Source organism: Strix aluco, chromosome 10, assembly GCF_031877795.1.
Source record: "Strix aluco isolate bStrAlu1 chromosome 10, bStrAlu1.hap1, whole genome shotgun sequence".
NCBI classification, from domain to species: Eukaryota; Metazoa; Chordata; class Aves; order Strigiformes; family Strigidae; genus Strix; species Strix aluco.
Window position 1 is genome coordinate 21,815,342 of NC_133940.1, and position 15,999 is coordinate 21,831,340.

Here is a 15,999-nt window from a genome sequence, read left to right on the forward strand (position 1 = left end):
ATGCACCTGACAAACCAGTGTGGTGCTGGGCTCCTCTACTTGCAGTTTCCAAAACAAAGCCCTACTGAATCCTATGCACGATGATGCAGTGACAATGCTCTAACGTACTGCAGTTTGGGCATGAGTAAGGAGCACAGATAAACCAGACTGTAAGAGGGTTTTATTGCAAGGAGAGAAAGTACACCCAACTTCTTCATGGCGAGCTCTGTTTTGCATTCACATTTATGTCCTGCAGTGCTCATCGTAAACAGGCTTTTTACAACACCTGACTAAAGATCTGCACTGCAGCAACTCAGCACTTCATACAGCAGAGGCACAGCAGTCGTTCTGCATTCAGCAGCACATGCAGAGTCATGAATATTCAAACTAAAGATATCTGACTGCACAATTAATCTGTTTTCCCTCAACGGACAGACTCCAAAGATCAGACAGCCCACCAGGCAAATGCACGGGGGCCTGCTGTTATTGATCTATGTTGCAAAATACTCAATTACCAATTTATTTAAAAATACATGCGATGGCATTTTGCCATATGAGTGGAGGAACACAGAGATATAATGAATCAGGAATCTGAGTAGTTATTTCAAAAGCACCCATGTTCCCTTCCTAGCCCTACAGCCCTTGTTGCATTTGCTAATTTTTCTATGCCTAAAGCAATTTTCACACAATATCTTTAGGTACCTGCTAATTCCCTTTGCAGTACCTGCAAAAGCATAGCTCTTGGCTCGAGCGTGGCTTTGCCACACACAGCTCCTCCATGGCTGAGGAACATCATATGATGGCAACAGGGCTTGCACAGGGCGCTGGCCAGAGCAGCCTTGACCTGGTCTCTCTCCATAGGGGTGAACTTGAACTGAGCTTACTGCCAGGCAAGGGAATTAGCAACAACAGTGCATGAACAGGGGCTTCCCCAGAAAAGCATCTTCCTTAGTCCTTGCTGAAGGGCTGCACCCAAGCACGTGTGCCTGGGCAGGGGTGGGAAGAAGGTGGGAAGCATCTCTGTTTCTGTGGGAGGTTGGAGCCTCTCCCCATTGCAACCAAGCAAAGCAGAGAGAGACAGTCTCCTCTTAAACTGTCCTTTCCCTGGGCAACGTGGCAGAAAACTCTGAGCACATGGATCAAAGAGCAGAGTTCCCTGGTAATAGGCTCTGATATGGGGATTTGGCCTGCGGAGGGGAAGTCTGGGGGAGGATATCCATTTAGACCAGCTGAGAAACTACCTGCCTGAGCTGGGCTTCAGGAACATTCGTCTTTCTGAAAATGACTGGATCTTTTTTCTCCTGAAAGCTAGATCTCCCCTCCATCCATTACACGCTCTGTCATGTGCTTGGCTCATGCTGCCTGGCTCAAAGCTAACGTGAATGAATGGTCTGGCCACACTCACAGCTTGATTTTTCTTATGGATGAAGAATTCCACCTACAGTTTATTTTTTGAGACGCAGCAGTGCAATTTGCTACACCAGATACTGTTACAGAGCATAAATAAGTAGAAATAGGCAGTAAATAGGATATTGCTCAGCTCTAATGCAGTAGCAGCAGAGCCAGCAGGGACAGAAACAGCCTTTTCTGCATTTCCCATCATGACATGGGACAGGGACACCTGCTTACACTCCTGCACCAACAAAATTTAAACCCTGGTTAACCAAGTTTTGCAGAGGCTTTACCAGTCCAGTGCTACTTACATATACAGCTGAGGGTCTGAGGTCAGCGTGTCGATGTTGATATGCTGCTCCAGGAGGCTGTAAGCTAGGATAGGTAGTGATGTGAAGCAGATGTTGTACATGGTAAGATAAGCAGCATCGTACAGTGGCTTAAAAGAGGAAGAAAGGGTAACATGAGACAGAGATTCCACTTCAAAAGTCTCCCCACAAAGAGATTAAAAGTTTCCAGCTCTTGCTTCCATACGTACCCTATCGGTTAATCCCCTTGTCATAGCCACACAGGTCAGTTTGATTTCATAGGGGTCACACTCCGTGCAATGCCGGGGGACCAAGGCACCTGCAGCCTGCATGGCCAGGACTCCGCTCCCACTGCTGAGAAGTTTTGTAACTGGCTGGGTTTGTCTCTAGCTCCTTCTCCAGAGAACTGTGATTAAACAGCCCTGATCACAGCTTTTCTGTAGCTGCTCTTGTGCTGCTGTTTCTATTAATATACTTGATGTCTCCTGTGACTCCCTGAAGACTAGACTGTTTTAGAGGAACTATGGCTTTTTTTTTTTTAAAAAAAAAAAAGCAAGTGGTTCTGCCAAGACAAGCAGAGAATTATCTCCTATTGTTTACTCTTTCTTACTGTTACTTTTGAGCCCAAACAGACACAAAAGCCAGTAAGTTGACACAAAAGCCAAAACTCTTCTCCAAGCACATGAGTCTACTCATCACACAGATCTGTCCCTCTGACACTCACTTGGACTAAGCAAAGCTCTGATGACACTCACAGTGTGGTCTTTTTTTTAAAGGCTGTCATAAAAGAACAAACTGTTCTTCCTTTTGAGAGACAGCAGAGGAGAAAAGATGAGGAAGTCTTTGAAAGATTTTCTCTTAAAGAAAAGGAGAAGCAGCAAAATCAGGTACTGACAAACCAGCTAAACCCCTCTCTCATTACTTCAGGAAGGTGTTCATCTGTGTTTATGGGTGGTGGATGGGACAGGAAAGAAAGCAGGTTTCTTTCTTTTCAGTTATGGGTCTCAAAAATATTATGCTCCAGATACGGTACTGAGCAACAAGACTGGTTCCTACTGTCCTGTAGGGACAGGATGCCGAAAGCCAAGTCTCTGCTAGGAAGCCTCATTGTGCCACTTGCTTTTTATCCTGGCTTTATAGACACATTATGGGAAGTTACCTGCTGTGAGAATCCACAGAAGAACTGGTATAAAAACTGCGGTAAAATGAAGCAAAGATTCTAGGGAAACAGAAGACAACCAGTTAGCACGGAAGCGCTTGACTTCTCGATCTAAATTCAAATAATTTTTTCCATTATCAGACACGAGTATCCGATATTACAATATCAGACAAGTTAGGGCACTGCTTTCTACCAAGCACAAAACTAGTCCAGTGAGCAGTTAGTATCTGCAGAAGACACTGGAACAAAGTCATGCTCATATTTCCCTGTAAGCACTGTTTTCAATTGACAGGCACATGGCAGACACGGCCTGTTCTAGGGAAGGAAAACGGAGCTACAGAATATTCTGTACATTTTTTTTCTTGTTTACTATTGTTTTCTATTGTCAAAGAAATCCATAGTATAAAGAAAGAAATAGGCTGCACACACATCCTTACCTTATAGAAGAAATACTGTACAAGGTGTGCTATTCTCACATAATATAAATGCCCATGTGCTAGTAGCAATTTTCTTAAATGTTTAAACTTTGGCACAGCGTAGTCGCTGTTTCTGGAAGCCTGCCGTCCTTCTTTGCCTTTTATACCTGGAGACAGAAACGTGGCAAGGGGTTAATCCCTAAGGGACTGGAATCTGGACCAACGCTACCCACCAGGTTTGTCCACATCACTCTGTCTGAAGGCATGACAAAGGCCGAATTTCCCTCTCAAGAGCCCCAGGAGAGCAAAACGTTAATGTGCTGCAAGACTCAGCATGGTTTTGGCTCCACAACAGTCAGACCTGCCTCTGGAGTTTTTAAGCTATATTTAGGTTGCTGTCTGAGTTCCTATGTAAGAGAGTGTGGTGAAGAGTATCTAAGCAAACCTGATAAAAGATAAGGAATTGGTTTCCCGACAGGCTTGCACACATCTCCCACAGTCTAGTTATTTCACTGCAGACGCTCAGCCTCTCGAGACATCCCTGCGGAGCCGAGCTCAAGAAAGATAGTTTTGTTCACTGAAAAGCCACATCCAAACAAACTGCACTGGGACCCCATTCATTAGAGGGCACCATGGCATTTCCAACAGCCCGAAATAAAAAGGCTGCCCTTTCTCTTCCATCAACCCTTCTTTACTGGCATTACAAAAATCTCCAGTAACTCCTGTATCTGACACCAATCTGCAGAAAGGATAGTTTCCAGCCTGATGTCAGTCGTACAGACAGGGCAGACACAACATAACTGAGTATCAGCCTCCACGTGCAGGTCCCCAGTGTTGAGTTACCAGCAGCTGCACTGCACTGCCTTTGCAACAACTGCCCAGTTTGCTGGGCATCAGTTTGCTACTTGTGCTTTTTTTTTCTGACCAGCAAGCAGTCTTCACCACCTTGAATTTGGCCATAGAGATTTTGAACGCAATCTGCAGTTTATCACTGATAAAGAGAGTCGTAGTATCAAAGGTGAGCAGCATATGATGATCCCAAACATTTATCTGGAGTCAAACCCCAGCTCTAAAGAAAGCAAGAACAGACTTTTTGCAATTTTCAGTGGGATCAGTTTAGCCACGTGCAATCAGAAATACTGACTGCGCCTGAACAGCGAACCCCAGCAGCAGCAGACAGGTCTTAGGTGTCAGGTGGGTTACCAGGGGTCTTACCTATTCCAACATGTGCTTCCAAAATCATACTAACATCATTTGCACCATCCCCTACGGAAAGCGTTATCGGGCTCCCTTTTGTGTTCTTCACCATTCGTACAATCTAAAAGATTTTTAAAAAGGATATCAGCAGAAACCAAAAATTCAGTTAAAAAACCTCCAGAGACCCTCCCCACTGCCCCACTTGCAAGAGCGCCCCAAGACAAGCAACCAGGCTTCTACAGCAGCAAAATAAAACCTGGAGAGTTCAGGTTAATAAAACCCCTTGTTACTTCCTTCTCAGTCACCAACCAGAGCAAAAGCCAAGATCCAGCTGCACAGGGCTGAAGGACAGTAGCTAAAAACAACTCCCAGGCAGCAGCATCCCACCCTTCCCTTCTGCCAGACCCTGCTCTCCCAGAGATGGGACCTCTCACGCATTTCAGGGGGCAGGAAACCCTCCTGGGGAAGAGGAGCAGAAACACTCCACTTATCAGCCTTGGATATCATCAGCTGGCGTGGTAAGTCACAGACTCCACTTGATAAGTTTGGAAAGGAAAAAAAGAACAAACAGAGAGCTTTGTTTATTTCTAATTGGCTTGGGTTTGTGGCTTCCTGCAAGCACATGAAACAAAGTTTTATATTCAGATTTGAAAGACTGGTGTGTTTCCATCACACTCTGCAGCTCAGACGAGGCTTACGTGTAGCCTGGAGAAGCCCTTCCTGATTAAGATGATCAGGTCACATCCCAGCCAATGGATTGAAAGTGCATCACATCACCTAATGATGTGCTTCAGTCAGGTCAGAAGTAGAGCAAATACCTGAGCTTTCTGCAAAGGAGCCATCCGGCAACAGAGGACTGCAGTACACTTCAAGCAGATTTGTAGAAATATGTTTTTGTAATTACTAGAACTGGAGTCCTGAGAAGGGTTGAGTATCAGTGACAGCGTTGAGCCATCTATAATCAGGCCATACTCTTGACTCAACGTCCAGCTTCTGCAACGCAACAAGAAACAGGTTTGAAACGAAATCAGACTTTAAGAAGTCAATCTAGCCGCTTGTATCATCTTAGTGGAAAAGAAATTGCTTCTGTATTAATCTTCTTCCCATCCCTTTTGGGGGGCTTAGCAATCTTAAAAAGCTTGGATTTAACACACACCCTTCACTAAGGGAACTCTGTAATTAAGTTCAAAATCAACTAATAGAGATGGAGAGCAAAGGAACCAGCTGCACTCTCTGCAAGCAGCGAGTACCCAGGGCCACAACACGGTCCTATTTCTCTACAGAACTTTGCATCTGCATCTGAAATGCCCACAGGCTGGGTCCTCTTGCTCACTTACCTCTTCAGGCCTCCCCGGTTTTTGGGAACATCCTGAATCAGCTTTTTATGGTACTCCATCAGCAGCTCATGGAGCCGATCCTCCTTTCTTTCGCTCTCACCCACCATTTTTGCCGTCAGCTCCAACAGCTCGGTGCTGGTCTGGAAGAGCCTGCAGGCGTAGCAGGTGGATTTGGCAGTTTCCATCTTGTCTCCCGTCAGCACCCAAACCTTCATGCCGGCTGCATGCAGAGCTTCGATCGTCTCTGCTGACTGCTCCTGCAGCCTGCAAGCAGAAGCAAAGCATCATTCCCTGTTGGTCCACACTTAATCCATGTAACCCTTATTTTGCAGGTAGGAAATACCAGCTCAAGAGAAGTTAATGGATTTTCCCCATGCTGGACAGACCACTGCCACAGAAATAAGGATTAGAAGTCAGCAATCCAGAATTTTTGTTTGCGGCCCCCCCAAAAAATCACTGCTTTATACAGTGAGACCTAAAAGTAAGAGTTTAATTTACAAATGCAGTTACTATAACTGTACACGGAACTGGATTTGTTTTGATGTGCAAATTAACACTGCATGCTTAACATGCACTCTCTAGGACTGCGAGTACTTCTGTAATTTCATTAATAAAATCTAATTCCTACTATACCAGCCAATTTTAGCAACTAGGGCACTGTGTAATGGGCTGTGCCACGGAGTAATTGCCCTGGACACTTCTACCATCTGGCTGGCTGCTCAGTTCCACCACAGCGAGTCAGGGCCACGACGCAACGTCACGAAGAAACTGCAGGTACTACAGTGTTGGTGGTGACCTCTTTACCTGTCTTCTACGGCAGTTGCCCCTATCAAGTGCATGTCTGCTTCTGCGTCTTCAAAAACCTTCGCCATCTTTTCCTCCCTGTCCTGCAAAGCCATCTTAGCTTCATTAAGTTGTCTGTCAATTTTGTCATACTCCTTTTGAGTTAGTTCTTTGAATGCCACGCAGAGCGTTCGGTAGCCATCCTGGTAGGAGGAGGGAAAGAAATAAAGTGGACAAGTGCCCTAAAACCAGAATTCCTACAGCTCCTCACTTCAGGGTTAGTGCTTTTCTCCACCACCAGTGCTTTCTGTCAGTACTGACCCTGATGGCAATAACGATTTCTTGGCTTGAGTCAAAACATCAATTTCTCTTTGTTTATACAGTAACTTCTTCCCATCTGAGTAACTGTGGTTATGCTTGTTATGTGCCTGTAATACGGCAGAGAGAAACTAAGAGAAGGACCAGAGCTGAGAGCGTGCATCCAGCAGGGACAGTAGGACTGGGCACTTCTACCCCCTGAGAAAAGGGCCTGCTATTGTTATTTCTATTTTTAACTTGCTTAGGAGATGCTTGGACACAACTGTGATGGAGACCATATATCAAAAAGTCAAATAAAGGTGGAAGCCAAAGAAACAGAAAAGGAAAGAAGCCTGGCTTCAAAACAATGTGAGAAGTGACACTCAGATTTTCAACACTTCCCTCCAAAGCAAGGTCAAATCCCTATTTTTGGAATAAGGCTTTCCTGACCCCAAGAGCCAGCCAAATTCCATCTGCGTGCTCACCATAGCATTGCGGTCCACATGGACTTTTGTTTGTTGGATTTCTTCTTGCTGCACCCTTGGAAAAATAGAGGAGTCTGCTCCTTTACAAAAGAGAAGCAACTTTCCTAAAAGCAAATTATAAATAGTTTATAGCATTCACAATCTGTAGAAAGACTGAACAGCTTCAATAACCAGGAAATGATGCATAGGGAGGAAATCTGACAGGACTGAAAAAAGAACTGCTAGAAGCCTGGCTGCCTACCAAAAGTGGTCTTACACTAACCTGTGCAAAGCCTTGTTTGACCTCAGGCTGGACATCAGGTGTCCCTGCCTGCCTCCGAGCAAGCTTTCTGCAACAGGCTGGACAAAACAGTTTATTTTTTCCTATTTAGAATCCTTGGCAACCTTTTCATGGAGGGTAAAACTAGCATTCCATTCCTTACAGGACTGACATTTGAGAAGGATGGTGATCTCTGAATTTTTGTCTGCCATCCCCATAAAAACCCATCCCACTCAGGGCAAGATCTCATCTCCCCCCCGCCCCATACCTCCAGGCTGGAACAAGGCAAGCAGGTCACTCTTCATGGGTCACTGTCCCCATCCCTGTCCCCTCCCCTTATCTGCTGCTGGTCCCCAACAGCTGCTATGGAGAAGATTAACTCTGTTAACCAGACCCAGCACAGAATTTAATTAGACCAGCTTAGAAAACCTATCAGCTTAGCCTCTCTGGGTTACAGGAAGAAAGAGGATGTGTTTTATATTTGTGCACATGTGCACACATGTATGGGAGTCCAGAAATACATTTTAACTGTACCCGTGGTGGTTCTCACAATGACACTCATACGGCGACGGACAGGATCGAAGTTCAACACATGGAGAAGCTGGTACCTTAAAAAAAAAAAAAAGGAGCTTAGCCTCAGTAAAAGAAAAATAACTATTTCAGACAGAAAATCACTAACAACGAGCTGCAGAAATCAATACACCCTACAAGTGGCAGCATCTGTTGGGAAGTGTACTTTTTACAGCTACTGCAGAAGAAAATGGAGTAAAAGAACCCACTCCAGTGCTGCTTTAAGCGTGCGGTTGAGGGCGCGGGTGCCCACCAGTGCACCGAGCCCCCAGGCTGGGCAGTGGCTCAGCAGGCAGCAGGGTACCACGCGCCGCAGGCAGTGACATCAGCTCTGGCACTTAAATAAGAAGCTTCACCAAAAGGGGAATAAGAAGTGAAACTTGCTTGTGAAGACAAGTTCTCAAGGAGTGCTGGGATTAGGTCAGTGATTCTCAGATGTCCCCCAAGCTGTCAGCACAGAGTAAAATCTAATTATTTTCAGCTCAGGAGGGGAAGAAAGTTACAGGGAAGGAAGTCATATCACACAGTTTAGGCATACAGTATCCTGCTGTCTGTAAGGTCAGCAACCACCCCGTGAATCCTGGGAGCTATCTGCATAGCTGGGCATGGATGAAGGATACATGCAAGGGACTGCAGGCACTTAAGGGACCTGAATCTAGATGTCACTAAAACCACCAGCAGATTTTTGCAAGCAAGCCTTTCAGCCTGCACCTTGCTATGCTGTGCTCTGTGAAAAGGACAGGAGTTTTTGGGTGTGTCAGCACGGTCTGACAGCCCTCGTGGAACAGCTTTGACCTTGCCAGGTTGGCCACGTTGGCCAGACTCGATCAAGCCAGGCAAGAGCCATCACAGCACTAGCAGCCCTGTTCCTCAGCAGCCCCTGCAGCACTTACATTTCAGTTTCATTCTTTTGATTTCGTATTTTCATGAAACCATTTTCAAGTCCTAGAAAAGTGAAACCATACCTGTCAATAAACAAAAGGACAGAACAACATTGAAAACACCCATTGGCACATATTATACATTAACAACGTTCTTGTTTCACCTTCTGTACTGCAGAGGAGAGCAAAGAAGTTAGCAAGTCCAAGATAAAAAGCTTGGCTGGATGTTTGCTTGCTCCACACAGAGCCTGCTATGATGTTCTGGCACTGCTCTCCTGACCCAGGGAGCTGGGCACCACAGCACACAGATGCTGAGAGCCTCTGGATGTGGCCCCCTGGGTCTCTGGCAGATTTACAAGCCACAGGCAAGTATACACAGCTGCAACAGCCTCTGTCTAAGACCTAGGGGCTGGCATTAGCCTAGAATCGTAGAACAGTTTGGGTTGGAGGGAATCTTAAAGATCATCTAGTTCCAACCCCCCTGCCACGGGCAGGGACACCTTCCACTAGATCAGGCTGCTCAAAGTCCCATCCAACCTGGCCTTGAGCATCTTCAGCAGGATTCAAATGTGGGTTTGATAAAAGTAACCCATCCTATCATTTTGCCACTGCATACCAAGAAAGTAATTTGGCTGCAATATGCACATGGTAACTGGTCTCCATTTCTTGGGGATTAAAACACTTGGCCATGGGGGCTCCAGCAAAAGAGCCCCTGCCCCAAATGGGCACTGCAGCACCTTGGGGCTGCTCTCAGCAGCAAATGCAAACCACAGTGTCCCAAGAAGCTGGAAAGACCTTTTGCAGAGCACCCTTCTACAGAGAGCTCATTTAAACCCACAGGCTTGCGCGGCTTCACATGGCTGCGGGTCAGGCCCAGCGATGGTATCACAATGTGCTTCTCAGAGAGAGCTGCAGTCTTGACCCAGGGACAGGGGTCTATCACCTTCAGACAACCCCCACCTCCCTCCCACCAAAGAGAGGAAATTAAAAAAACAACATCTTCATATTCTTACTTTTCTGCGCCTTTCACCAGAGCAATTTCATCTGGGGAAGAGGAGATATAGGTGTCTTTGCGTTCTGGATGTCCTATCAGCCCGTCCACCTGGTCTGCTTCCTTGATCTGAACGGTGTGGCACAGGCAGAGGGCTCGCAGAAACAGCTCCTCACGGCTCTAGGCAGGAGTGAGGGAGGGCTTGTTACCAGCTTAATGCTGTGCACTGAGCCCACCTTGCAGCACTTGGTTGTGATTTTTCTATATACGTTTTTTAAAAACAAAAAAATAACACGCCCTCCCAGCTTCTGCTATATTTAGCCAGCCAGAAGCTGACCACAAAACCTTAACAGTCATCAAACACACAGATTTCTTACCTTTTCTGCTTTGCCATAATATTTTAGGGGTCCATCAGTCTGAGAGAAGCCATCCACCTCCGAAATGCAGTCCTTGTACTTGTGCCCATCTATGCAGCACTCGATGAACTCCATGCTGTTCTCTGTCAGGGTCCCAGTTTTGTCCGTGAAGATGTATTCCACCTAGAAGCAAGCAGGCAGGCCTCCTCACTGCACACCCAGCCCCGTGCGCTGAGGAAGGAGCCCCCCAAAAGCAAAGAGGCTGGGGGATTTTAGTGCATCTGTGTCATCTTGGCTGCTATCCTAACCTGGCTCCCCAAAAAGATGCAGGTGCCCCACGGGCATTACACCACTGTGTAGTTCTACTCTGCTCCTCAGAGCAGCTCCTTTGTTTTTCAGCCCATCACATGGGTGGCGGGAAGCAGTTCCCGAAGACTTAAAATCTGTTTCCAAGCTCTTCGTTTTCCCCTCATCCTCTTTATTGGGTCCTTTGCTATAGGTCCTAGCACTTATATAGCGGCTGCTGCAGGTCTGCTGCCTCCTTTGGGGGGGATTTTTCATCTTGGTGCTGTATTTAAATTACGTAATTGCTACTCTAAATATATATATTTTTAAAAGCAAAATAAGAAGCAGGAGGCACTACACATACTCTCCATTCAGTCTCTTGTGGCACAGATAAGAAAGTGAACCCCGAACTGTCTAATTGCCCCAGCAAAGCCAGCAGCAGCGTGGCTGCACAGGCATTGCATGCCCAGAGAGATGACTGGGCAGACATTTTCATTAATCATCAAAGAGACAGAGGATTTTTAATTTTTAATTGAAGCAGTGAAAGCAAACCACCCTGACATGCAGAGCGCTGCGCCTGATATTCCCCAATATGGAAACAATTGGCATGACCCAATTCCTGCTCTTTCATGCACTATTTATAACCTTAACCATTTCGCAGAGCGAGTAGAATCATATTAAATGGAAAGTGCCACCAAACCTGCTAAAGTTCTGCCCTGAGGGGACCACGAGGGACTGTCACAACAAGGGTTCCTATCAGGGAGGATATTTTCATTCAAGCACATGCAAACAGAGCATGTTCTCACCTGCCCAAGCTCCTCATTCAGGTCCGAGGTGTTCACCAACGCTCCCTCTTTTATTTCTTCGTCATACATTTCCTTGTCCCAAGAGATGAAGAAGGAACCCAAGAACTTCTGCATCTCTACTGTAACGTACATGGAGACTGGGATAATAAAATTGAAGAGGACCATAAACGACAAGAAGTCCGTGAACATCCGCAAGACCTGCAATGGAAAGAGAAGATGATGCAGTCTGGGCCCTTCAGGTGTAACTCGGGGACAGTTTACAGCAATGCCTCTGGGGTTTTAGACAGCTTTTCTTCTAAGGTCAAATAGAAAAGAAAAAAAAAAAACTGAAAAAGAATACAGCTAAGATACAGGGTCAAACTCCATTTTCCTTTGATGCAGAAAACCTCACCGTCTTCTGCAGATCTACAAGGGTATAATACAAGAGTACATCTCACTACTTCAGTGACCCAAATGATGTTTTATTCTTAAGAGTATACTGCTACAGCCTCATTCTGATCTCAAGTAACTAGAAACAAGGAGCAAGTGGCTTGAGACCAGTCAAGCTATGGCGAGGGTACAACTGATGCAGTGATGTCCCTGTAAGTCCTACTCAATAATCCATCAAACAATCCATTTCTACACACTTGCACTCACTCTTTCAGGCTTGACTGCCTGCGTCTCAGCAAGTTTAAGAAGTCTGTTGACGTGGCCTCAATTTAAGCTTACCTACTCAAAGCTGAAAGACAGCTTAAGTTCAGATAAGGATCCAGGTTAAACTGGCTGCTGCATTTCTATAATATATAGTTATTTATGTTTTGCCCCACTCCACACAAGCATTGCTGCGCACAAGCATGAGAGAGGCAGGAGAGAAACGCAAACAGCAGGAGAGACTGAAGGAAGTGACAGCACTTCCAGCAAGCAAACAGGGCTCACAGGGCTGGCAGCAGACACTATCAGATTAAATAAAACTGTCAGAATAAATAAAGCTGGAGGAGGTGCTGAAATACAAATCCACTTACCTTGAACGTCTCTCTCTCTTTTTTAGTCTTTTCGTTGTACCAAGGCTCATCATTAAATGGATTGCTCTGCCAGACGTATTTCAGAGTCGTGCACACAGTAGCCTTGCTCAACAGGATGCACAAATACACTATCAAGAAAGCGTTGATAGATCTGAAAGATAGGTTTATTTTTTAAATTCTTGCAGCTATTTTTATATAGAAAATCATGCAAGTAAGCAGGAACAAGACTTCCTTACTTTTAAGAAGGGAATTACAGAACAAGTGCTTTTGACAGTGCTGATATTCACGGTCAGTTCATATATTTTAACATTTCTTAATTTTGTTTTTAAATAAAAAAAATACTAAATGATGCAGCTTCTTGAAAGATATGCTTAATCAAATATACATATTTTCTATGCAATCAGAGAGCATCTGAAACAAAAGGCAGCAGATTAGGGGATTATTTCTGTACAAGTGATCCATAAGAAAAAAACCTAGCAGCTTTTACCGATTTTTTGCCGACTATAAATACTCACTTTTCTACAGCAGACCGTTTCTGAGATTTCCCTTGGTAGTTCAAAGCCATTTTCGTTTCCATTCCAGTATAGACTGCAACTCCTACAGGGTATTAAAGCAGGGCTCATAAGGGACTCGCAGCCCCGGAGGGACCCAGTTGCACTTAGCCATAAGGGGCATCGGTGTTTACATGAAACTCGAATCCCAGTTAAAGAAAGAGGCATTACTCAAGGACAGTTCAACTACAGAAACATCCAAGGCTGCTAAGTAATGTAATTGCATATATCCCAGAGCACCGAGCAGGAGCCTATGGATCACATGCAGTCAGAAATAAGATCAGTCTTCCATAACAGCCATCACCCTCAATCACTAGTGTCTGGGACTGTGATTCTAGCACATGTTTTCAGCAAAGGATTTGGGAACAACTCCCTGCTCTTTGTATTTCAGGCGAAAGAAAAGCTTGCTCAGGTGTATTAACACAACCTGCCCAGCTCAGCAGCACTAAAGATATAACCAGTAACTTTGCAAACAGCTCGCATACCAAATATAACTGTAGAGCCCAGGCAGACAGGCTGTAGAGAAGTATTTTCCTTCTCCAGATTTGGTGATGAACATCTACATTTGTCATTATTTATCAGAACTATTTAAATAAACAATAATAATAACTGTTCACCATAAATCTTCTTGGTATTTTTGAGCGTAGCACCTTTCAGCAACAGGTTTTCAGGACCCAAAGACCTAAATGTAAAAAGTTATAACATTATGTTACTCAAAGAATATTCAAACTGCTTTATAATTTAGACCTAGCGATAGATTATAAAGCTAAACAGATGCTCTTTAGATTCAGTTACTCGATTTGTATGTTAAACTGGACATTGCCTGAGGTTTTTTTTTCTCTTTACATACTCATGTTTCCATGTCATCTTACAAAGGCTACTCTTGCTGCTCAAAGTTCCAAATTTAATGGGGGATTATCAGTGAGGCTTTTGAGGAATAAATGCAAAATGTTAAGATCTAGTATGTTCTAGTACTTATATAAAAAAACTGATTTTAAAAGCAGCAAAAATCTGTCCATCCCAGCACAGTCGATCAATGACACCAAAGCCAATGGCTCATTTTGCTCCCGTTCATGTTTTTATTTCTCTTTGAAAACCCTACCCATAACCCTCCGTTGCTTCTAGGGTCCAGGTAGATCCACCACAGCATGAAATATGGCCAGCACCACTCCAGTGACAGCCGTCTGGTTTTGATGACTTATAAATGTTATTTGCTTATTTTTTCCTTTGAAACACTGATTGATGTTGAAGTTTACGCTTTCCTTTGAATAACAATATTTTGCAATTGCCTGGTAAATTTGTTTCCCATCAGCACAGGAGGACACTACTAGGTGGTCCTGCATTGCCTCCCCAAGAGGGGCTCAAACAAATCACAGGATGGCAGAAAGGAGTAAGTGATGAGGTTAACTTAACAATGAAATGTTAAGGACGATGACATCCCTAACAACGGCAGCACAAGTTCAGATCCTTGAAATCCGATGTAGATGCCCAACCTCTTTGAGGAGGACCAGCGAGACAGCTGCAAAACCAACCTGGCTACAGGCTCTTGGTTACTTCCATAGATGATAATTCTTCCAACAAATCTGCAGTAAAAATATGAGAAATGTGTATTACAAACACATTATAGAGACCAACACAAACATACTAAAGTCATTGACAGGAGATGGAAGCAAATATGTAAATGAGCGCATTTGAGAGTTTAATGCTTCAGAGGATTGGCTGTGCTCGGGACGGGGAGAAGCCACACACACTCATGGCCAGGGTGTCCCCAGTTGCCACCCATCAGTGGAGCACCAGTACCTGACGATGCCTACACACCCCAGCACATCCCAACTACAGTGTGCAACAAACCCAGCAAACCTCCTTCAAGGGATTCAACCACAGAGACTGCTTACTCCTGGAAGTCATTCAGCCCAATGCATTTTACTTGGGAGGTAGTGTGGCCTAAAAATAGGCATATGGACCATTACTACAACTGAGCTGATAAAAAATAGCTCATTACACCATGACGAGTGTTGTACCAGGGAGGTTTTGCTGCAAAGAAACTGAGCCCTGAAGAAGCGCGGTGTCAACTTTGCCATCCTTGTATGGAAAAAGCCCATCAGCTTATCACTGCCTCAAGAAACTTTTCAGTCTCTGATGAAAAGAAAATGCCCTTTGCTTTGCTGAAATGTAACTTATTAGATCCCCTAACTAAGGGTGCTCAGGTGTCTATAGGCAGATGACACCAGGCAGCGACAGAGCAGGATGGGCAGGAGGAGCAGACTCACTTGTAGAGGTCGGGCTGCGGCTGTTCGCACTCGATCGTGGCGGTGAGGGCGTCGATGGCCTCGTCTGTACAGAGCACGGTGGTATCCCGCACCGCGTAGTGAGTCTGGGCAGAGAAACACAGGCAGCGTCACCACGAGCCCCCAGCAACACCACCCACGTTTCACCCTGTTACTTAAAATACCACCACGCAAAAGCTCATCAGCCCTGGCAGCTCACCCGAGCCCTTGTCCCACTCTCACAAAACAGCTGAAGCATCTCTCAGCTAACTAGTGAAGTCAATAAACTTAAGAGAAACCATAGCTGGAAGGAGTTGCTGGGTATCTCTTCAGGAAGGCATGCACCAAAACCAGAGTATCTTTGTTTTTTCCCTGGAGACTTGCTGCTGCCCCAGCTGGGGTGAGGTGGGGTGGCTGCAAGTACCCCCAGGGTGAAGGGGCTCCCAGGGACCACCCGCCTGCCCGCTCCTGAAGGTAATTAGACACCAGCTCCAGCGTCCAGGGATCAGGCAGAGCACTGGCAGACTCCAAGCTATTTTTAGCAGCTGCTGCTGCAAAGGTTCATCTCTCACAATTAACTGGAAAGCCCACGAAGGATCCGCTCGCTGCCTTCCAGGCTCTATTTATAGGAGCTACTCAGAGCTCCAAGTCACGGCGGGCTGCACGGCAGGCTGCCTTA

The 15,999-nt window shown here is 45.4% G+C and overlaps 1 protein-coding gene across 12 annotated transcripts in view; it reads right to left on the minus strand.

The window, feature by feature from the left end:
- ATP11C (ATPase phospholipid transporting 11C (ATP11C blood group)) overlaps positions 1 to 15,999 on the minus strand; it is a 58,113-nt gene that overhangs the window by 13,585 nt on the left and 28,529 nt on the right. For all 12 annotated transcript variants that reach the window (XR_012624540.1, XR_012624538.1, XR_012624537.1 and 9 more), the window contains exons 7-24: positions 15,324 to 15,427; positions 14,586 to 14,636; positions 13,671 to 13,735; positions 13,018 to 13,099; positions 12,503 to 12,653; positions 11,502 to 11,699; positions 10,432 to 10,593; positions 10,077 to 10,234; positions 9,076 to 9,147; positions 8,147 to 8,220; positions 7,354 to 7,457; positions 6,593 to 6,774; positions 5,789 to 6,052; positions 5,270 to 5,444; positions 4,470 to 4,572; positions 3,276 to 3,421; positions 2,839 to 2,898; positions 1,683 to 1,810 (exon numbers count right to left, since the gene is read on the minus strand). Coding sequence is in view for 8 of the 12 variants with exons in the window: in XM_074834750.1 (XP_074690851.1) it covers positions 1,683 to 1,810; positions 2,839 to 2,898; positions 3,276 to 3,421; positions 4,470 to 4,572; positions 5,270 to 5,444; positions 5,789 to 6,052; positions 6,593 to 6,774; positions 7,354 to 7,457; positions 8,147 to 8,220; positions 9,076 to 9,147; positions 10,077 to 10,234; positions 10,432 to 10,593; positions 11,502 to 11,699; positions 12,503 to 12,653; positions 13,018 to 13,099; positions 13,671 to 13,735; positions 14,586 to 14,636; positions 15,324 to 15,427 (2,279 nt within the window). In the remaining 4 variants the exon portion in view is untranslated. The remainder of the gene's footprint in view (positions 1 to 1,682; positions 1,811 to 2,838; positions 2,899 to 3,275; positions 3,422 to 4,469; positions 4,573 to 5,269; positions 5,445 to 5,788; positions 6,053 to 6,592; positions 6,775 to 7,353; positions 7,458 to 8,146; positions 8,221 to 9,075; positions 9,148 to 10,076; positions 10,235 to 10,431; positions 10,594 to 11,501; positions 11,700 to 12,502; positions 12,654 to 13,017; positions 13,100 to 13,670; positions 13,736 to 14,585; positions 14,637 to 15,323; positions 15,428 to 15,999) is intronic.